Source organism: Rhamphochromis longiceps, linkage group LG15, assembly GCF_057381845.1.
Source record: "Rhamphochromis longiceps isolate RC_006_pf linkage group LG15, R_longiceps_female_GT1.1, whole genome shotgun sequence".
NCBI lineage: Eukaryota > Metazoa > Chordata > Actinopteri > Cichliformes > Cichlidae > Rhamphochromis > Rhamphochromis longiceps.
The window spans coordinates 13,775,544-13,798,586 of record NC_140571.1 but is presented as its reverse complement, the minus strand read 5'-3'; the positions used below and the strand labels follow the sequence as shown (position 1 = coordinate 13,798,586).

At 39.5% G+C, this 23,043-nt stretch overlaps 1 protein-coding gene across 2 annotated transcripts in view; it reads left to right on the top strand.

The window, feature by feature from the left end:
- Positions 1-8,437, top strand: part of LOC146652361 (glutamate receptor ionotropic, kainate 2-like) — a 65,673-nt gene extending 57,236 nt beyond the window's left edge. For both annotated transcript variants that reach the window (XM_085381673.1, XM_085381672.1), the window contains exons 15-16: positions 858-1,108; positions 5,592-8,437. In XM_085381673.1, the coding sequence (XP_085237799.1) occupies positions 858-1,108; positions 5,592-5,756 (416 nt within the window). In that variant the 3' untranslated portion in view covers positions 5,757-8,437. The remainder of the gene's footprint in view (positions 1-857; positions 1,109-5,591) is intronic.
- The last annotated feature ends 14,606 nt before the right edge of the window (positions 8,438-23,043 follow it).

Genomic DNA, 23,043 nt, shown 5'->3' with positions numbered 1-23,043 from the left:
TTTCTTTTGTTTCTTTTAAGTCACTCTTAATTTGCACACGAGGCAAATGCCTGAAATGAATATGTGCACCCAGGCTTCATTATGCATGAGTCCCATAATCGCATAAATACACTAACAAGCTCTTAAAGCAGTGAAAACATGAAACATGAAGGCTCACAGTAAGAATTAATCTTTCTTGGCCCGGTTGAAGCAAAGTGTGTGTGCGCTGCTCCTGGATCAACCCAGCCGTGTGTTGTGGCGCACACGCTGTGGATGGGAGAGGAACATGACCCCACTCGGCTACCCTGCAACGATTATTCCCGCTTTGATCAGGCCAGCGCCCGCTGCGCCTTAATGCCTCGTCGCTAATTCTGGCGCCTTCCTACTTTCTGTGGATTTGAGTTTGCTCAACATGCATCAAAAAACAGCAATGCAGAAACCCAATCATCAATATACACGTATAATCCCAAACACATATGCATCCATATAATGTACCCCTCACTGGGCTCCTCTGTTCATAGGGACTATTTCTGTCATATGAAAGCGTGTGCAAACAGCAGCTAAATTGTGAGAATCGACAGCAGCTCTGCTCCCCCAAGCCAAGTTATTGTTGCCAACTCCCTGTGCATTATAATAAACACACTGCAGAGAGGAGTGAGAATTTTGGAATAGCTCTGTGAATATGGCGGATTAGTGGGATTTGAAGAAGGACTTACAAAAAAACTCTCTCTAAGCGGCTAACAATAACATGACAGGTTATATGATCACATGCAAGCCTGAATGTGTTTCTTACACCCACTAACACAACAATGACGATCCTAGGCACATGAGTATTATCTGTGTTTTCCAGTTTCACGATACGCTTTTTGTATTCGCAGGATCTCCATACAGAGACAAGATCACGATAGCTATTCTGCAGCTGCAAGAGGAAGGCAAGCTGCACATGATGAAGGAGAAGTGGTGGAGAGGCAACGGGTGTCCCGAGGAGGAGAGCAAAGAGGCCAGCGCTCTGGGAGTACAGAACATCGGTGGGATCTTCATCGTGCTGGCTGCGGGACTTGTGCTGTCAGTGTTTGTGGCTGTGGGGGAGGTCCTTTACAAGTCTAAGCAGAACGCCCAGCTGGAAAAGGTACAGGCGCTATTAGAGAAGAGATTTTAGGCTTCTGCTGTAGCGTGTTTGTGTCAAGGTATGGCTGTGTGGCAGGCAGGATGGGGATCTAAATGAAGGACTCGGGGAGTCATAAGTGATCTCAAAACACAGTCTTAATGCTGGTAATTTACAAAGAAAGAGAAGAAGATCCAAATCTCATGGAACACAGAGCCAAGGAAACGCACAAGCATGAGGGGTGACGCAAAAACGAACAGAGGGAGGCTCAGACAATATCAACATACGCCAGAAGAATAGAAATGGGGAACGGGTGGAAACAGAGCTGAGGACAACTAACACTTAAAAGGAAGTAAAACTGAAAAATAGAGCACATGAGACAAAAGATTAACGAATTAAAAACAGGAGGTAACACGTGCAGAAACACAAGGGAGGCAGGAATACACAGGAACTCACAGAATTAAATACGACCCAAATAATAACCACGAACAGAAGTAGATAGGAAACTAAAACCTGAGAATCTAAATATAAAGAAAAATTTAAGAAAAATACAAAACCAAAACTCAAAAGCGGTCTACCTCTCTTGCTCTGCCATTTTAGAAATCAAACTGTAAAAACAAGACACCAAACCCAAGAGACATCAAATGAAAGTGAAATGAAAATTTGTCTTATAGCCCTAAAGTGCATTTTTACAGACCAAGCTTGTTTTTATTTTAACAATTGGCTACTTAAATTGCTTTCACTCTTCATAATGGCTATAGACCTGTGGTGTGGAGACAGAAATCCCCCAGTGCTTTAACCTGTGTGAGTTTTTAGCAGTCAATATTTGCTAAACCAAGCAAGCATTTTCCGAAACTAACTTCTGTCTACGCATGGATAATTTTCTTGCTGATTTTAAATGGGGAAAAATGTTTTACTTGTTTGTTGTTTTTTAGTCATATATTATATTGAATCATCATTTCAATAAATTAACAATTACAGCAACTCCTTCATCACAAACACCAGCATAATAGTATTAAACAAATACAAATCTATTTTAATTCACCATGTATACATAGAGTGCACTGTATCCACAGCTTCTTTATCCCCCTGGTTACGTTTCTGAATATTTTTCAGGCTGTTCTGTTTGTGCTCTATTTTCGTACTGAGCGCACATGATTCATCACACAGTGTGGAGTATGTATTTTAGTGCACTTTAACTCGTGCAGTGATGTTTCCCAATAATTGTGAGAGTCCTTTTGATAGCGTCTGTTAATTATTTACGTCTATAGAATTAGCACAGCGCAGCAGCGTGTTACTTTATTGCAACAGTAATTAGTTTCTTGCTTTTTTTAAGGGCTGCAAAAGTTTCACAGCACATCTTAGCTATCATTAATCAAGAGCTGCAAGACTGGGTCACAATATTCAGATAATTTGCAAATGCCAGAGTCTCTAGGCTGACAAGGTGCTAGTAATTTGCATGCTGACAGCAAGCCTCTCCTTTTTTTACTCCCTGCCAGAGTCCTCCACCCTAACATCACGAGCTTTTTCTCTCTCTCTTTTTTTTAAAACCCTCCTTCTCATTGTTTTTCAAAATTTATTTTCTGTTATCCTTCTTGCCTGTCTGCTTTTGTAATCAGTCTTCCTTCAGACTCTAGAAAATATTTCATTCATATGGCAGACAAATATATGTAAAAAAATGTTGCAAAAAAAAAACACACCCTAAGCCACCTACAGATATCCATCTCGCACACCTACACACATACACAAACAGAAAAATAATAGCTTCATACTTTAATGCTCCCCCTCCTCTTTTTATCTTCTCCCCTCCTACACTCTTTGAATTTGAATTACATTTTGCATAATCAGAAAAGGAATGTATGAGAATTTGACTTGGCAAAGTTGGTGCCCGGGCATATTGACATTTTATAGGATTTTACACCACATACATAATGCAGGGACAACAGAAGCTCACATTACACAAGTTGCATAAGACTGTGATGTTTTAAAGTGGGTAGCAGTATATTTGGATTTAATCTGCCGAAGTGGATGCTTTGTCCTTTATGCTGTCTCTTTAGGTTTTTCACTTTCATGCCAAATTACAAGTGTTTAATGTTTCTCCCAGAATCCCGTTCTTGGCAGGGTGCAAATGGCTGTGAAACGCTATTTAGACGTTTGTGTGACAGTGACGATTTAAAGGGGGAATCTAGGACATATCAAACCCTTTAAATGAAGGCTTGTTTTCTCAAAATATTCTGTCGAAAAAAGCAAATGAATAGATGCTTCATGTTCTGTAGCTGTTGCGCAGTTACACGATATCAACTGACTCAATGGTTTATTTTATCGCATGTACACATAAAATAAAACTGAACACGTTGACCTTTGTTTTCCCAGAATAGTACCACGAGATCCTTTTTTATTATTTATTTATAACCTCACAAATTATGTTACAGTACTGTGCAAAAGTCATGAGTCCCCCCTTATTTTATATAGTTTGCTTCTAAGAAGCCAGACTTTCATGTGGCTTCCAAGTAATCTTGAACAATAGCACTCTGGGCTTTCTGAAGGTCTTTCAAGTTTTTCTTTCGACAGTGGTTGCTTTTTCACTTAACACTGACTTATGAATCCTACAAGCAGAAAAGAGGCACCTAACCAGTGTTGTGTCTACATATAACAGATAACTTAGCAAAGAACCAAATTTAAATTGCATCTTTAGGCACTTTGGCATTTCTATAGTTGAATTTATGAAAAATACAAAACGTAACACAGTCTGACAGGCATAAAATAGTATTTTTGCACCAATGAGGTTATTCCCAAAGAACTGTTAGCTGAAAACTTGGCATATCAAAGGAAGGTCCAAAGGAAACAGGACAAAATCTACACCAGTACCTAAGAGATGTATGTGGCACTAAATCCTCATCAGAAATGGTCACAGTAAATGGGCAGCTGTCAAGAAGCCATTCTTAAAGAAGAAAAACAAGGAGAAAAGGTTGAGGTTTGCCAAATTACACACAATGCGACTGAAAATCAGTGGCAACGGGTCTTACAGAGTGATGAATACAAATTTGAAATTTTTGGTTCAGACATCAGTAGGTAGAGAGAGAACAATAACAGTCTACACGGTGAAAAAGAATGTCCTTCAAGAGGCTATACATGAAGACTGCATAAAGAAATTACAAAACAGCTTGCCTAAGAGAGTTCAGGCTGTGTGAAGAATAACGGTGATCATACCAAATATTGACTTTCACATTTTTCAATAAATCACCGCACCTATTTCCCATTTTCGTAGCAAACTTTGAAGAAATGAGGGGCAGCTTGAGACTTTTGCGCAGTACTGTACATACATATGCTTGTCGTAAAACCAACATAAAGCCAATAAATACAAAAGAAGGAGGAGAAACTGTTCAGTTTGGCTAATTTTTTCAAGCTTAAAATAGAATAGAGAAGCTCAGCAATTCCCCTTTGAGTGTATGTGGTGACAGTGGAAAGGAAAAAAAAGAGAAAAAATGAACACTGAGAAACAACCAATAATAACAATTGCTGCTTGGTGGGTTTAGTAACCCCAGATCCAAAATCTGAATGCCAGAGACAGATGGCGAAGGATACAGAGACAGAGAGGAGAGCGGGTAAACTACCAGGGCAAAAAGACACACAGTTGATCACACGCAGTTGTCATCTATATGCATGGGGAGTTAAAGTGAAAGGAGGAGTTCAGTAGATGATGGAAGAGCAGCCTGGGGTCTGCAGCAGTATAACTAAGCGAGGGTCACCTGACCCAACCCCACCTATAAGCTTTATCAAGGAGGACCTGTTTTTTTTAAATCGTGTAAAAAGGCTGTGTGACTTTGAACTCAAACTGGAAGCTGGTTTTACATCTGAAGGTCAGACCTCCTGCTGTACTTTTGGAACCACAAGTAAGAAAAAGGCAGAAAAGGAAACATATTGTACAGCATATAAAAAAGTATTTTCATGTTACACAACATATTAAGGTGAGAGGATGCGCATGGTAAAGCAGTGAAATTGAATTTATGTAGACATCGACTGATTCTGGTAGAATTAAAGTCACTAAATTTAGAATATCCCAGTGATGGTGCCACCTGGTGGTGAAAAAAGGACACTGTGGCAATTACCCAAGAATACTGAAATGTAATGGACAGGTCCATTACAAAAACATGAGTGGAAAATAAAAGCCCTCCCTCATTAAACAACCCTGTAGGTCATTTGTGCAAGCTGTTAAAATGACCTGCAGCTGCACTTTAAAGTTAACTAACCTCTGTCGCCCATGTAAATAAATGCATGTAAAATGTGCACTGGTGTCATCAGCGTTTTGCCACACCAGGCTTACGCTCAAGTCTCCTGGCTAAAAGCCAGCGGTTTCATTGTGCCAAAACCACTCTGCCCGCCTCCTAATGCAAATACTTTCCCCTTTCTTTTAGACAGTAAGAACAAATGATCCACTATGACTGTATATCTCAAGAATGTGTTGAACTTTTTTTTTTCCTTCTTCTTTTCTATTTCCTTCTCGCAGCGATCATTCTGCAGTGCCATGATGGACGAGCTGCGCGTGTCTCTAAAGTGCCAACGCCGTCTCAAACAAAAGCCTCAGCCACCTGTCATCGTTAAGACAGAGGAGGTTATTAACATGCACACGTTTAACGACAGGAGACTCCCAGGAAAGGAAACCATGGCATGAACACTGAATACACCTGGACTACACCCCTCAGTAAAAACCACGAGTGGGGAGACAGGGTTGAATTAATGCTGGCTTAGTTACAGACTGAGTTTAGCAGGGGGGGGGGGGGACAAAAATTTAAAAAAAATTACAAAGAAACAAACAGGATTCCTTTCGAACCCACTTGCTTATGTAGACAGATGTTTCCTGTGGAAATATAGATACCTGAGCAGTGTCACCTCACTGTGACATTCACTTTTTGAAGGGAGATGTAATCGAAGGACTTACTTATGGGTTTGGTTGGTGATATATGTAAAATGACAGAAGAGCCGAGCAATTTTATGACACAACATTTGATTAGTCCACAGTAGAAGTGGACTTAAACATACGCATACACACAAAAAAAACTAATGAAAAAAAATGTATGCACACACACTGACACACACTGACACACACACACTCTCATCTGACACACTTGACAACTGTGCAGAAGGGAAAACTATTGTGACACTTACACCAGATGTAGTTTTTCTGTTGATGTCAATACCCTTTCGTCTTACCTCCATGTGTGTGTGACCCGATCGGTCCCCTCTCCTCGGTGGCTTGAGTTTCTCTCAGATAATTTGAACAAACACTAATCTTACACCAACAAAGGGAACAGTAGTCAGTGCCAAATGGTTTGTTATGAACTGATGTATAAAAGTGATATTTAGTTTTGAGAACCATCTATGCCGACTTTGTCAAATATCCATCGTTTTCTTCTATAATGCCTTTCTCGTGCCAAAGTTCTGCCATTGTAAAGAACTTTCTGCCATGCCTATTATTATGTTCAAAGCCTCTACAAGAAATGTATACTGTCAGAGTCCTTATCCATGTCGGTCCTTGCGCACAGTCTGCAGTTTTCACTCTGTATCAGTTGTTGTTTAAAATGCAGGATTTCTACAAAAATGTTTGTTTTTGTACAAGAACAAAAAGTTTTGTAGTACTTTGTATCATGGTAGCCCCTTCTGTGGACAAAATATGTAGCAGATACCAACTCAGCCCTCAAACTCTGACAACTGGTGGCTATGGGGCTTCAAACTCTGCTGTGTAGGGTTCATCATTCTCATCTTTCAGAGATTCAGTCTTTTGTCTTGCCAGTCTCACGGGGCCAGCTGTATATACTATCTGGAGACGATGTAGTGGATTTTGGCAGGTAAGAAACAATAAAACCAGAAAATGCAACCGTTCTGCTGTCAGTGAGAGTTGGGTAGTCACCATAATGAGTCACCATGAAAGACGTAGTAAAACATGCAAATGCTCTACGTCTAGAAGGTGTTCATAACTGTGGTTGTGTAGCACCAATATACAGCAAAATTGTTATTTTTATTATGAGTTGTTTAATTTTTGTTTGTTTTGTTTTTCCTTTTACCAGAATCAAGTCCTAAAAGTATTATTTCAAAACTAGGGGAAATATTTACAGCCAAAAGTAACACAGATATTGATCTTGAAGAGCCAAAGGAAAAAATACCCTGCAGTAATTTCTTTAACATAAACAAACAAGCTTGATATTGATCTCTTGGATGTGTACACTAACCGAGGCATTTTACAGTTGAAAATTCCACTTTTCTTTGCTGTCTGGTAGACATGCAGTATAATGTGGAATGACTGTTCCTAAATTACCTCACACTGACTATAGCTTTTTTTTTCCCCCTCCCTGCGAATCCTTGCAGCTTATCAGTATGGATCCATACTGGTAAATCTGCTACAAACCTGATTGAGTTGGCCTGATTGATTGATTGATTGATTGATTGATTGATTGATTGATTGATTGATTGATTGCTCTATAAATAATCTGACACTGCGTGAATGACATTCTCAGTCTCAGTATGGCCATGTTTCCAATTCGTTCCAAGGGTTTGTTAATATTTCATGTTGGTATCAGTAAGTTTGATTTATTAATGCATATTCCTGCACCAGAAGGTGAAAAAAATATTGAAATGAGTCCATTTGCATTTTGAAACTGGTCGAAGTAATCTCACGGCACTGTTGGATATTTTTCAGTGCTTTCAGAAAATATTACTTTTAGGACTCGCTAACAGACAAAGATGACCTCAGTCAAAGGGGAACCTCACTGATGGGCAGCTTTTGAATGTATAAAACTGTGCATTTGCAGTAATTCTGATGTTGGCGTAATTAGAGCTTTGAGACACTCATGTGCTACATAGTAAATCTCTCACCTCTGCTCAAATGCCAGGTGTTGCTTCACTCACGGTGCCTAAAAGGGACTTGATCAACCTTGGGGCGCAATTTTCGAGGATAACTCGTGGGCCGAGCGAATCATTTATCCACTAATTGTCTCCAGATGCGTGTTCTCTTCGCCAAGCGACACATCACATTTGGCCCCACAACACTTCTGTGTCTGTTAACTCTGTTCCGTGTTGTGAAATGACAAGCATATCTGATAGGTTACTCCACCAGTGCCCTGTCTTCCTACACTATTCGGTTAATCATCTGATCTGATATTCCAGGGATGATTTCAAAGACAAAAAAATGAAAAAAAAAAATCAAATACGCCCACACACCTGTGTTGTACACGAGTGGCTCCCCTATATTTAATGACTTCTTTAAAACAACCGCATCTACGCTTTTATGAGAAATGACAGGGAAGACATGCTCCTTTAACTTGTCAGCTATCTACCAGTGTGGCTTGTCATTTTTTTTCCTTTTTTTTTTTTCTACACACGGCTAAATCTAGCAGTGTGAGCTCAAGTGGTTGAATAGTTTGGGAACATTGCTGTGGGAAACTGATGTGTGCTCGTGGAATCTGACATCCATGCAAGGTTTTACAAATAATGTCATTAAAAATGGTCATAATTGTAGATTTGCCTCTTAGCTTTACTCCAGACTTTGCAGTTCTTTTCCACCCAAATGAGGAAGCAACAGGATATGCCAAGTGAACCAGATGCCATCTAGCCCAGTGTGTCTCTAGCCATGTCTTGTATTGTTATAAAACATCTGAATATAAAATATGAAAAGGGTTGATTTATGTAATCAAATCAAATCAAAGCAAGGACTGTAGGGAGGCTTAACCAATTATTTTTCCAGCTTGCTCACCAGCTATTACTGCATCCGCCTGTCTGTTTACAATTTTCTCTGACTACTAGTTTCTAAAATATCTCCAGCTTATGAGGAGGCTGCACAGTCTAACAAAATAGCCCAGGAATGTTCCACTGCACACACTCTGGTTTTTTATTGTTTATTGTTATTTCCTACCCACAGGCAGCAGTGGACAGTGAGGCCGCTCTGGATTTCAGACAAGGGGTTTTTTTGGGGTTTTTTTTTTTTTTGGGGGGGGGGGGGGTAATGATGAAAACTGTTTCTGCAGCCTGAGCTCTACCATAACAACATAAATGGCCACCCTGTCTGCCCTCCAGATTGACAGGGAAGGTCAGAGCATGCATCAATGCGTTCAGCACGAACCATTTAGTCTGTCACACTTATTCCATCATATTAAGTCCTCTTCCTCCTTTTCCTAAGTGCTCATTGGAAAGGTATCCTTGAATAACATCTTGTTCATTAGCCAATTAATGGCCAAGATTGCATTGTGAACAGAAAATTGCTTTCTGAATGTGACTTTGGTTTGTCGTGCAGATATTATGACCTAACAGAGCCTGCCAAGGGAGGTTTTTTTAAGGTAGGGAATATTCTTCACCTCATTTCCAAGTGATTTTTAATAATTCAGGATCCCAGATTAGGAATCATTAAAAATCTATTTTTTTTTTTAACTAGCAGCACATGTATGTGTAAAGTTATTAGATATGGTGGGCGTGGGGCAACAAGATGTTCGGAATATGCCCTCTGTCAGAGAGATAATTAAATAGATTGTTTACACTGAGCATGGGTGCATTAGGCAACTGTGTGCAATGGTACAAGCCAAAAATAGCATTGCATCATGTTAAAATGAGATTTTTCTAAAGAAGTTTTCACTAGGGTAATGCAGTAGTAATGCATTCATAGTTTTATTAGCTAATTAGAGAGCGGCTCCAGGGGTGGTAGTGTTGTCAGACAGCCTAGTCGGTCCAGATTTAAATATCTCATCAACTGTTACATGGTTCGTCTGTAAATATGGACTTCTCATCATGGCTCCCAGATGATTTCTTTTCCTCGAGTGCCACCACAGGTTTAACATTTGTGGTTATGATATACACTCACCGGTCACTGCTTGCTAATGCAACTATCTAACCAGCCCATCATATGGCAGCAGTTTAATACATTTAGGAATGTGCACATACTCATGATGACCTGCTAAAGTTCAAATCAACCATTAGAATAGGGAAGAAATGAGATTTTAGTAACTCTGAATGTGACATGGTTGTTGGTGCCAGATGAGCTGAGTATTTTCGAAACTGCTGATCTACTGGGATTTTCCCACATAACCATCTCTAGGTTTTACGGAGAACAGTCTGAAAAAGAGAAAATAGCGAGTGGCACTTCTGTGGGTGTAAAATGTTTTGTTGGTCAGAGAGGAATGGCGAGACTTCATAGAAAGGCAACCACTCATTATAATCAAGGTATGCATCTCTGAATGTCGAAGACCACACTGGGGGCCAATCCTGTCAGCTAAGAACAGGAAACTTAGGCTACAATTCACCAGAATTGGACAATAGAAGACTGGAAAAATGTTGCCTCGTCTGATGAGTAAACAACCTTAAAGCATCGATCCATTCTGCCTTGTATCAATTGTTTAGGCTGCTGTTGGTCTAATGGGAGATATTTTCTAGACAGACTTTGGTCCCTTTAGTATATCCCGAACATTGTTTAAACACCACAGTCTACTTGGGCATTGTTGCTGGCCATGTCCATCCCTTTATGGCCACAGTGTGCCCATTTTCTCATGATTGCTTCCAGCAAGATAATGCACCATGTCCCAGAGCTCAAATAATCTTAAACTGGTTTGACAATCAGTTCGCTGTACTCAAATGCCATCGACAGTCACCAGATCTCAAGCCAGCAAAGCACCTTTGGGATGCGGTGGAACAGGAGATTTGCATCATTGATGTGCAGTCGACAAATCTGTTGCAACTGTGTGATGCTAACACATCAATACTGCCCAAAATATCTGAGGAAAATTTCCAGCACCTTGTAGAATCTGTATTAAAGCAGTTCTGAAAACAAAAGGGGAATCAACATGGTACTAGTTGGGTTAACTGATCAAGTGTCTGGTGAGTGCATGTTCCATGGATTTCCATAATATTTGGCACCACATTTATGCTTCACTCCAGACTTTTGTATATACTTTTCATTTCTCCACACTACTGGGTAGAGCTCTGACCTACTTTAAAGACCAAATACCTGCAAAACTAAAAGCATCCTCGTGAGTCTTGGCTGTACTTTGTGTTGAGTGCTTATGAGTGAAGATAAAATGTTGGTGAAAGTGCTAAACATGTTTACACTGAGCTCCAAGTGCCGCTGCGTCTGCCTCACAAAGCTCCAACAATAGGGTCTTTGTGCGAATGTTTAAAGTAAAAATGAATCAACGTTTAATGCTGCTCTCATGTGAAAAAATACCCCCAAAAGATCAATCATTTCACATCGTTTTATTTCCCTTTCCTCCAATGTCAAATCATCCCTCGTTCTCCATCTGTGTAAGTAATTTAATGATTTGTTACCATGTGACTCATATCAACAAAGCTAGTGGCAATTTTTGTTGCAATATTTGGTCTGCAGTGAATGATTCCATTTCAGGTCTAGAAATGAGCTTTGACTCCTTTCTGTGGAGTTCAGCATGTACAATATGAAATCCTGGGGAATGCAATAAAAGGGGAATTGCAGCAGCTAGAGTTGGGCAGGCGTTGTTGGTAGAAAAGTGATATTTGATGTGCATTAAGACCAGCCAGTGGCATGTGTCTGCCCAGAGACAGCACCTGGGCAGCGAGCTGGAAGACTCACTAGCCTCACACAAAGAATGCTCTTGCCTTAAAAAAAAAAGTGTATTTTCTTTGTGAGAAAGTGTGTGTTTGTATGTAGCCTCCACTTTTGCCACCTGTGTGTGGGTTTCTGCAGTCACACACGTGCGCCCTGGGGGGATGAACCCCGTTTTGACTCCAAATGAATTTCAATTTAAAGAAGTGATCTTTTGTGTCATGTAGCAATTCGTTTGGATGCGGTTTTCTATCTGAGTGTTTTTTTCCCAGTGGCAGATGTGTTGCGGTGGGTGGCAGCTGCAGAATGGAGGAGCACAGCTTGCTAAGTGATTCACCCTGCTCCTGGCATCTCTGTTACCCCATGAGTCTTTTCCCTGACAATGTTTTCATTTCTATTTGCTTTATCTGTAACTGGGATGGTGGGCTAGATGCTTTGACAGCTCTGTCAGAAAAATGACAGTGCTGGTTGCCTGCTCGAGAAAGGGTGAGAGAAACTAATGGGACGTTTGGAGGTTACTTCCTCTTCGTGACCTCTTCTACAGGAAAAAACGGGGGGGGAGGTGGGGTTGGGGAATGTGGTGTGGGGACAGAGGGGAGCTGTGGCTGACTGTACCACCAAATCACACTTTGAGATGGATGCGTTGATGGCGCTCGGTCTGATAAAATCCCTAGATTGATACTGCAAATGAGCTCTCTATCTGATGACATCTGCTGCATTTTTATGCACGCACCCGGAAATAACAGTGTCGAGTGTTGAACCAGTCACATCTCCTGACGGGGGAATCATGTTTTGTTCGCTGCTGTCAAATAGTACTTTCATTCCTCTCCAAAATCCCCCATTAGGTTCTCTCAGACAAATGTCCCCCCAACTCCCCCCTCTTTTTCTCTGCCTTTGAGTAATTCATACTGTTGATTCCACCTCTGGAGGAATACATCAGGCATAACGTCTTTTTCTTTCATCAAGGCAGCGGCTTTAAAGTAATTTTCCTCCTCTCATAGGGAGCCAAATGGAGACGAGAAGATGTCGATTCTCTCATCTCTTTGTCTGTCCCCTTTGATCTCTTTCAACATGAATTCCCAATGCACAGAAAGTAAATGGGATTTTTTTTTCTTTTCTATTTTTTGTCTTTCTCTGGAGCATGGTTGATCATACAAAATTGACCAGAAATGACTTCTAATGACCCCTGTGTTTTACTCAGTAAAAAGAATACCCAAAAAACACACTCATAGCTATCATTACTCATAGTGCATTTTAATAAAGGATGAATAATTTAGGGTGTGCTTGTAGATGTAATAGTCCAGAGCACTGATGCTGTGAACATCTTCATGGAGGAATTACCAGCTGTGTGTGTGTGTGTGTGTGTGTGTGTGTGTGTGTGTGTGTGTGTGTGTGTGTGTGTGTGTGTGTGTGTGTGTGTGTGTAGGGACAAGGAGGACTTTGTGAGAAGGGACAAAGGTTTCAACAGTGCCTGCGTGCAAGTGTGTATTGTTGTCTGTTGCATTAACAGACAGCAGTTGTGATTTATCTTGTATTCCCAATGTAGTAGCCCCCTCTATCTAACTGGAAAGGTTAAAGCATACAGCCTGGAGGCAGTACTACAAAGGTCAACATCCAGTTTAAGAATGAGGAATAGAGAGAAAGACAGACAAGATATGTACTCTTCTCCTCTCTTCGACCTGCATACTGCATCTGACATCCTGAAAACATTCGCTATAGTGTCTGCAGCAAAGGCCCAGCAGTATTTATCCTTTGGTTCGCTCCATCCTTGCTCCCCTGGCTTCTTCTTCGTCTTATCATCGCCTTGCCGTGATACCTCCAGTACTGCACGCCATAAAAATAGCTGACCTTGACAAAGCCATCTCTAGAGATAGTGTTTGAAAAAGGGGAGCTGTGTAGGAAAATGATGGTGGTAACAAAAAGAAACTGTAAACAAAGACAATTCATTTAATGGACCCCCTCAAGCCTGGATGTGCTTAGTAGAGAGAAAGCGAATGAGACGGATGGTTATAAAAAAGCAAGGCGCGAGACCATTAAAGAAGAGCAGCAGAATAGAGAGAGGGCTGTGAAGAAACACCAGTCTCTTTGGTGAGTCAGATGTGTTGAGGTGATTAATCTGCTTTGGCTGTCCTTCAGGCCTGAGGGGGAACAAGGATACAGCAGCACTGGGTTGCCCCCTTGTGGAGACCTAGGTGAACTGGTAGAATAAAGAAACTCATTTTCTTTCACATAAAACTTTGTCATCACTGACCCTCACTTTCAGTGCCTTGTGCAATCTGTGATTTATGGCTCTTAAATGTTTCTCCTGTCAGATAACGGAAGAACTATAAACAAGTGACTTTATTCAAGGTCAAAAATTTTAGGAAGTAAGAAAGTGGATGGGGGGAAAAAGCTTGTAAGAGCACACAGGCAGTGCAGGAACTCACTTTTAAGAGGTGCATATAATATGTTCTTTCACTACCAATTAATTATCCTCAACTCCTGTTAATTTTATTATCATTATTATATTTATTATTAATAATTATTTCCAGACAATCCATTGTCCATATATACAGTTCAGGATCACTCTAGGGCTGGAGCCTATCCCAACGATTATAAGGTGAGATGCACAGTATACACTGGACAGGTCACCAGGCTAACACAAGACAACCATTTAAACCCATCAGTTAGACTAACCTAGAGTGCTGTGAAAAGGCATTTGCACTCTTCCTGATTTCTTGATTGTTTGACTATTTGACATCATTATAACCAAATTAAATATATAATGCAGTTTTTACATTTAAATTTTTGTTTTTTGTTATATCACGAGTTAACTGTGATTAACACATTCTTTTGAAAAGCTTATTTCAATTTCATTAGTCACACCTAAAATCACTCCAAGAGCACATCAACGACTCAGCCAGATGGTCACAAAAGAACTCAGAACGACATCTAAAGAACTGCAGACCTCCCTTTCCTTAGCGAAGGACCATGTTCATGAGTTAACAGTAAGGAAGACTAGGCAAAAATAGCATCGAAGGGAGATCTCTAAGGAGAAAACCATGCTGACCAAAACCAACACAAAGGCTCATTTCCACAAGATTTGGGGGGAAATATTCTGAGGACTGAGGAGACAAAAGTTTAACTTTTTGGAAGGTTTGAGTTCATGTAAAAGTATCACACTATTATAAACTGCAGTTAAACATGGTGGAGGTAATGTGACGGTCTGGAGCTGCTTTGCTCAATCGGGACCCTGGACGACTTGCAGTAATTGATGGAACCATGAATTCTGTCCTCTACCAGAAAATCCTGAGAGAAAATGTTTGTATCCTGAAGCTCAAGCAGACTCAGGTTATGGAGCAGGACAACGATCCAAAACACAAAAGCCGACCTCTGAATCCTGTTGCTTTCACAAGACCTTGAACAGGCCATTCATGTTGAGAAACCCTGTAATGTGGCTGACTTAAAACAATTCCGCAAAGAAGAGTGTGCCAAAATTCCTCTACAGCGATGTAAAAGACTCATTGCTGCAAATGCTTGGTTGCAGCCCAGTGGATTCAACCCCAGGATCTTCTTGCTGTGAGATAACAGTGTTAACCTCTGGTCCACCCCAAACCTTGTTGTGAATTATTAATTTCTCCTCTTTACTGTATCATGTGCTATAACTGTAGAATATCTAGCTAGTTATTGAGCATGTCATCTTATTTTCTATTCCCCTCCTCTAAATGGATAGCCAGTCTATCTATTGTGCATTGTTGGTCACAGTCCCCAGGGTTCCCTTTGGTTTCTATTGATCTAACACTTGAAATCTTTGGTTTGCATCTCAAGTTTGGATTCCTATTTTGATTTTATGCTCACTCCAGTAATGTTAAACCTTAGTTCTTGTGGTATTATTTGGTTACTGTTCAGTTTTTATTGAAGCTTTGTTGCCTGTTTGGATTGCTTTACTATTCCTGTGTTTAAGTTTTCGATTCCTGGCTTTTATTTGAGCTTTGGTTCAGATTCAGTTTTTGGTTTCAGTTTTTACGTCCTGCCTCTGTGATTGTCTCCGTCTGTTTTGTGGCTTTGTGTACCACACCCTTTCTGTTTTTATTCCTCAGTCAGCTCTCAGCGTTTATATGGTCTCATCTTCCCATTGTCCATTGTCAAGAAATGTATTATGCTTCCATTGTGTGCTCTGTGTCAATTGTGTTAATTAGAATTTGGTTTTGTGTTTTATTTTTGGACTCAGTTCATCCTATGATATTTTTGCCAGCAGCCAATACAGGCTAAGCTTCTTGTTATTCTTGTGGCATACATTTGAGGCCCCTTTAAACACAACACATTACTGCTGTCTCTATTCTATTCTATTGTGAAAACTTAAGACATAATAGCCATGACATACTGTCATCCATCCAGCTTTTTAATCCCAAACCTAAGATTTTCAATTTACAAAACAATCCAAAAGCAGCTAACCTCTGATTTGTAGATCGTGGGCATTTATTCATTTCATCATCCTGCATTAAAAAGACCTAAATGGTTTTCAGAATTGTTGGAGACATACACATTATAACACACTCACTGTATTTCATTAATCAACTTATGGAGATACAGAAAGTTCGTTTACTTTTAAAATGCTTTGGCCACATAACCACTTTTTATTTCTCTATAACCTTACTGGAGACCAGCTTACCCTGGATTATGTTTAGCTACATAGTATTCAGCAGTGTGGCTGCTTATATCTTTTATGTTGTCACTCATTTTCTCTAGCATTCACCCATCTCATCTAAAGTTCAACTAATGTAGTTGGTCTGGTTTAAAATTGGCAGGATGGACGCAAACCAATGATTGATTGATTATGCCTTTAATTTTCACTTGCAACGTTACACGTACATGTTACCTGCAGCGAAACGGGACCCCTTCGGACCATACATACATTACACAAAGACCCCCTTTTGGAAGACAGGTCAGAGAGAGGTAGGATGGTAAGAGAAACAATGAAATACACAATACATGAGGGGAGAGGAGGAGAAAAAAAAAACTCTACCCAGACTGAGCTCCTGACAGAAGAGCAGTTTGAGAACCGAGGAAAAAAAACACCTCAGCACAAAAGCACATGAATCGTCACACCATACAACATAAAAACACGTGACTTGCAACGCATCGGTATCAGGTATGAGAGTGAGCCGATGTAGACAACAGCCATCCGGTCCTGCATGACTGTAGAAACAATGCAGGACTCTGACTTAAAAAGTTCAACAGGTGTATTTGCAGACAGTCAGAATCCAAACACAAAGCCGCTGTTAAGGAAGTTCGAGAAGGCAGGGAACTCCACAGATATAAAATATTCTCGAAAAAACTCAAGTTTCAGCTCACCACACACCAAACGAACAATACACTTGGGAATACTGTGCAGATGGAAACACTGGGTAAATAATTCACATGAAATCAAGCAGCCAGACTTTACTAACCAAGTTAATTCAACATTTCAAAGAAGACTGAAGCACTACCTTAAGAAGAGGTGGTAACGAGCTTATCAGGAACAAGTGCGTGGATCACTTCCGGGCGCGTGAAGCCTGAATGAGTCCCGCCCCTGAACACAGGTAAAATCCAACCACACACAGACAGCGGAGAAGAAACACAAACACTAAGGTGGAGAGAGAGAGAGAAAAGTGAGACAGCGTGGAGAGGACTGAGGGACTGTGGCAAAGGCAAGCAGTGAAAATGTCATAAAGCTTTCAAAATTAAATACATTTTTCTAGTAATTATTTTAGAACCAATGTTTAAAGTCTACAGAGATTTTCCCGAAGCACGAACTACTAGTTGGGATTGAGAAGCTACCAGTTCACTCAGTAAGCTAGCTGACGGTTGACTTGATCTTAATAATATTACATTTGCTGTTTAATACATATCCGGTTGAAAATTTTCCTTTAACATACAAAGATCAAAGTCAGGGAAGTACAATCAGAGGTATCCTGATATGCGATACTTAATTTGGATCAGGCTTTAAAAGTAGCAGATTCTGTTCTGTCCTTGTTTTTTCTTTTGAACACAGCTGTTACCTTCACGTGGGTTTACTTATCAGCCTAGCCAAATATACTATCATCAACCACTTCATTAGGTACACCATTAGGTATTAAATGTTAAATCTTCATACCATAGGTCCAACAAGGTGCTGAAAACACTCCTTATTTATTTATTTTTATCCATGTTGACATGACAGCATCACACAGTTGCTATAGATTTGTTGGCTGAACATTCATGTTGTGAATCCCCCACATCACCAGCTCTACTGGACCAACTGGTGCCTCTGGAGGCCATTTAAGTTCTTTATATCATGTTCAGGAAACTAGTCTGAGGTCATTTGAGCTTTCTGAAATGGCACGTTATCCAACTGGTAGTAGCTATCAGAAGATTTAGGTACATTTAGGTTATATATGTATGTAGGTTATGGTGTTTAAACAATATTCAGGTTGTACTAAGAGCCCCAAAAAGTATCCCCCACACCATTACACCACTGGCTGGTTTACAAGATAGGATGTATCACTACTTTTATGTTGTCTACACCTAAAGTTTGGCCTATCATCTAATTATCGCAGTGGAAATTGAGGCCCATCAGTCCAGGAAATGTTTTTCTAATCTTCTATTGTCTAATTTTAGTGAGCGTCTGTTTCCTGTTTCTAACTGACAGGACAAGCACCTGGTGTGCTCCTCTACCGCTGTAGCCCATCTGCTACAAGGTTCAACATGTTGTAATGAGTGATTTTTGAGCTACTGTGTCATAATCGGGCATCAACATGACATTTTCACCCAGAGAACTGACATTCACTGGATATTTTCTCTTTGTCAGACCATTCTCTGTAAGCCCTGGGGATGGTTGTGTGGAAAACTCTCAATAGAATCAACACTTTCTGAAATACTTAAATCTACATTCATCCCCATTCTGATGTGATGCCATTCAAAAGTTTGAACTTCAGCAGGTCATCTTGACCATGTCTACATGCCTAAAAGCACTGAGGCGCTGCCATGTGACTGGCTGATTGGATGTTTGCATTACCGAGCAGTTAAACAGGTGTACTTAATGAAATGGCTGTGTTTTCCATGTTTGTAGCTCAGTTACCCAATTAGTATATCCCTGGTGCTGAGCTCTCTGTGCATGAAAAAACAGCTGGATTTTGTAAAGATGTGGTGGAGCTGTGAGGCAAAGCCTGCTTTTTGCATAAAATAATTGAAAACATAATTACATTAGAATATTTAAATATTTTATATATTTTTAAAGTATGTGTATGACAAACACAAGTGTCCTGTATGAAATATAATGGGTTGTAATTTTATCTAGTTTGTAATGGAAGTTTTTGTCAATTGTTTTGTTAAACTTACCTTTTTGCTAAGCCACAGCTCATTCACTGTGTAAGTGTGGATTTTACATATAAGAATATTCAAACATTAAATCACCACAGTATCAAGTAAAAATTATACATATTTTAATGCCAATATAATACGTTTATTTTCAAATCAAGTGAAACATTTAAGACATATTTAAAAATCCAATCCAAGATTCACAGAAATAAAAAAAAAAAAAGGCAGTACACTTACAGTATATTGGGGCTACAATAATGAGTGATATGCGCATAAAATGTTTTTTTCCCCATTCAAAAGCTATCAGTGCACGGCTCTCTAGGTGCTCCAGAGAAAAGAGCACAGAAGACTCCCTTGGCCACGATGTAAAATGAAAAAGCACAAACAGATTTGTGTAATGTTACATTAGCTATCAGTACAACTACATTAAACTGCCTTGGTTGAATTCATAGGTCCTTGAGTGGTTCAATCTGTCAGTATGACATGATACATACAGTTCAGTAAAAAAAAATCATTATTAATGATATCTTCCCCTACAGCACATTGTTTCTCCTGTCAAGGCAAAGCACAGAGCAGCCTTCAAAGGCAGCATGAGGTATGTGAACTTCATTCTGTCATCAGTAACCTCCATACGAGAATCACCATATGAGAACCGAGGTTTCTGCTGAGGTTTCCCTGCCTAGGATCATGGCATACATCCAATATTTCTTCAGTGATTTCTGATGCATTATTAATAATAATTCACCTTGCAGCCTAGGCTGTATGGATTTAATGGAGCAGTTTAGGCTATAAACTTCTTGGTTTTCAGATCGATCTTAGAGCCATGTGAGTAAAAGGAGGTCTCTTTTAAGTCATTTTATCATATCATCACTCTTTACTTTTTCTTCGATTATACTGAATTAGCTTGGCCTATTCTGTTCTGAATTAGCAGCAAGGTGCCATTAAATCTCCAAATTGTGTAATTTCTAACTTCACATTCCAATAAAGAAGGGAAAAAGCTAATAAACCCCTGTAAAAGTCATTTGGGTTAGTTTGAAAGTATAGTACCTTAAAGCTGAAAGCAGATGTTAAGCATTTTAAGAAATAGTCTTTTCTAGGGCAGCTCCATACACAAAATAGTGTGTGGAACCTAACTGGTTTCACTATGAATTTTGCAGAGTGGACAGAGGGGTAGGCACATTTTAGTCTGTGCATGGCCACTCCCAGTTAGCCTTTGGCTCTAACCCTGGGCTAGGAAGATTGGGGTTTTTTTGCTAGCTACAACTAGATATTGAAGGGACAAACATGATCTTGTTATTCTTTCATTGAGTAAGCTAGACAGCTCTCAGCAAATTAGGGATTCTCAAGAATGATAAACAAAACTTTGAGATTCAGTTTTCACAGTAAAGCAGTCCAATTTTTACTATAGGCTACTCGAACTGAAGTCTCCGCAGAGTTGTTTTGACTTAAGGCAAAAAAAAAAAATGTAACCATAAAGATTTAAGGCAACAATTTTTCCTTTAGCTCCCAGAATCCTTATTTAACATGTCAATCTTTGTTATCACCATATTAGCCTTCTGTACAAGCCATTAAGGACACATGCTGCTCATGTGACATTTGTGTTATTTACTTCCGCCACTGTGGGGCACACTTGGGCAACTTTGAGATGGATTTACATTCAAATTATAATGGGATCTGTCAGATTTATTACGAAATTTCTTTATTTTGGTTTTCACTTTCCTCTGTGGTATAAAACTGCATCTGATAAAACCATGTTACTCAAACTAAGCACCTTCCAGGTACTAACTGTCTAGTGTTTTTGATGATTGCATGGAAGCCTTTCTTGCTTTTGTTTAAATGTTCATGTGATTTAAAATGGAAGAGGGTTTATTATACCACTTAACAAATTGTTTTTCTCGATGCAGCCTTGACAAACCTTCAAACAGCCATTTGATTATTACTACCGCAGCAAGATTTGCCTCTCATAGAAAAGGGTTTGTTGGCTGTGTCAAATACTGAACAGTACACAAGAGAATAATCAGTAGTTACATTGATTGGAAGAAAACACAAAGCTAATAACAACAATAATATCACAATATTATTCCAGGGTTATGCATTTTGATAATAACTATGTAGGCCCACTGCAACATAGTGATTCCCTCAGATGAGTATGAACTATAATACTGCAGTTATTTGAAACATCAGTCTTAAACCCTCAAGGGTTAGGTATAGAAAACAAACATTTTTTCCTTGTCATTAATGAAATTTCACCATTACCAAAAAAAAAAATCTACAAATTTTTATCTTAACTGTTACCCGCCGCTCTATACCACAAAAGCAATTTGCAAAAAGGACATGATAACACACAACTTCTGATTGGGCTGTAAAAATGGCTAACCAAAGCCATGACCTCACTGCTATGAAGCCCCAAAATAAGATGTTATCTACCGGTATTTGGTTTTAGGTCAAACGTACACAAAAAGAAAACTAGGCACTCCTTTCTTTGAGTACAATCCTTTTCCTTCTTAAAACAATCATCAAGTGGTTTCCAAAATGGTTATGACGAAATACAACCAAACAAAAAAACAACAGTTGATGGGGTTTTTACAGAGACAGTGAAATATATTTTGCTATTAAACACCTCTATAGCCAGTCCAACAAACTGAGGTAAACTCTCTGGCTGTTTGCACACAGATCTGGCAGAAAAACTTCACCCTGGATGCGTGAGACAAAATGCCCAATCTGACGACATGTGTAAAGGCGTCAAGAAAAGGGCTTTGATTGTAGGATAATATATTTGGAGTCACAAGTGATGTGCCGCTAGGGCTGATTTGCCGAAAATGCTGTGTGACTCTAGTGCGACAAGTGGCATTTTAACTAAGAAAAAAAAACTGCATGGAGGAGGTAGAGGACTTGGGAGGAGGTAAGGAGTTTGTGGAGGAACAGCGTTTATGAGGTAGCCTTTTGCTGTAAACAAAAAAAAAACTTTTGCGGTAAAAGAAAAACTCATTAAAACTGGGAAGGAAGACCAGGAAGTCTGTGGCAACATTAGGGAACGTCTTGCACAACACCTCAGTATAACAGAGATCTAAAGTTGAGGTCATCAAAAAAGAAAAAGAAAAAGAAATAAAATAAAATTATGTATATACAAACAAAAAGAAATGCACAGCTATGTATAACTCAAGAGGTAGTTGCTAATAGTACATCAATCGGTTACATATGTTTCTTCGTCATTGCTTAACAGAGTTTGTTGAGAAAGTCAGTGGATGATTCCCAAAAGAATAAAATACACTTTTTTGGTTAATTCCCTGAGAACAGTTCATCATCCTGAGAGAAATTGTGTGTAAAAATGTAAAAATACATCATATAAAAAGATGTTTCCATAGAGTTTCGAGCATGGGCTGTGCTCCTTCTGTGGTTTGGTCATTCACTTCTTCTTTTTTTATCTCTGTCATGCTGCATTGTTGAGATTTGATCTTTAACGCACGCACACATTCAAATACACTGTACATTAAATAAAAAAAATAAAATAACAACAACAACAACAACTGCTCTAATGCGCTTTCAGCAATAAGTTCCTCTTATTTGAAAGAGCGAGGATAGCAAGCACTTCAGCAAGTCTTAACATTAAATGCCTTCAAAAACAAAATAAAGCCACACTCTTTGGTATGGAAATATACCAAAAAATGTTGCTTGTCTACTTAGAGCTTTTAAAAACACACACGCTAGTTTGATATAATCGTACAAAGTTATTTGATTTGTCAGAACATTAAGATACAACTCCAAAGCGACTCAACTTGAATTGTGTGAGGAGTCGACTTCAGATAAGCTCTTTTCACATTCAGTATGGTCAGAGAAGAGTTGTTAGGTCACAAATAAGTGCCACTAAAGCCATGCTTGGGATTCAAGTTATACCAAAAGCAGCACTCTTATTCTCTCTCTCTCTCTCTCTCTCTCTCTCTCTCTCTCTCTCTCTCTCTCTCTCCTTTTTTTTTGTTTCAGTGAGTTTGAAGCAGCAGCAGTGATGTCACCTCATCCCAAAGAGGACTGCGCATTAACCTGGCTGGTGCTGGCTAACAAATGGTAGGCACAGATGGAAGAGGAACAG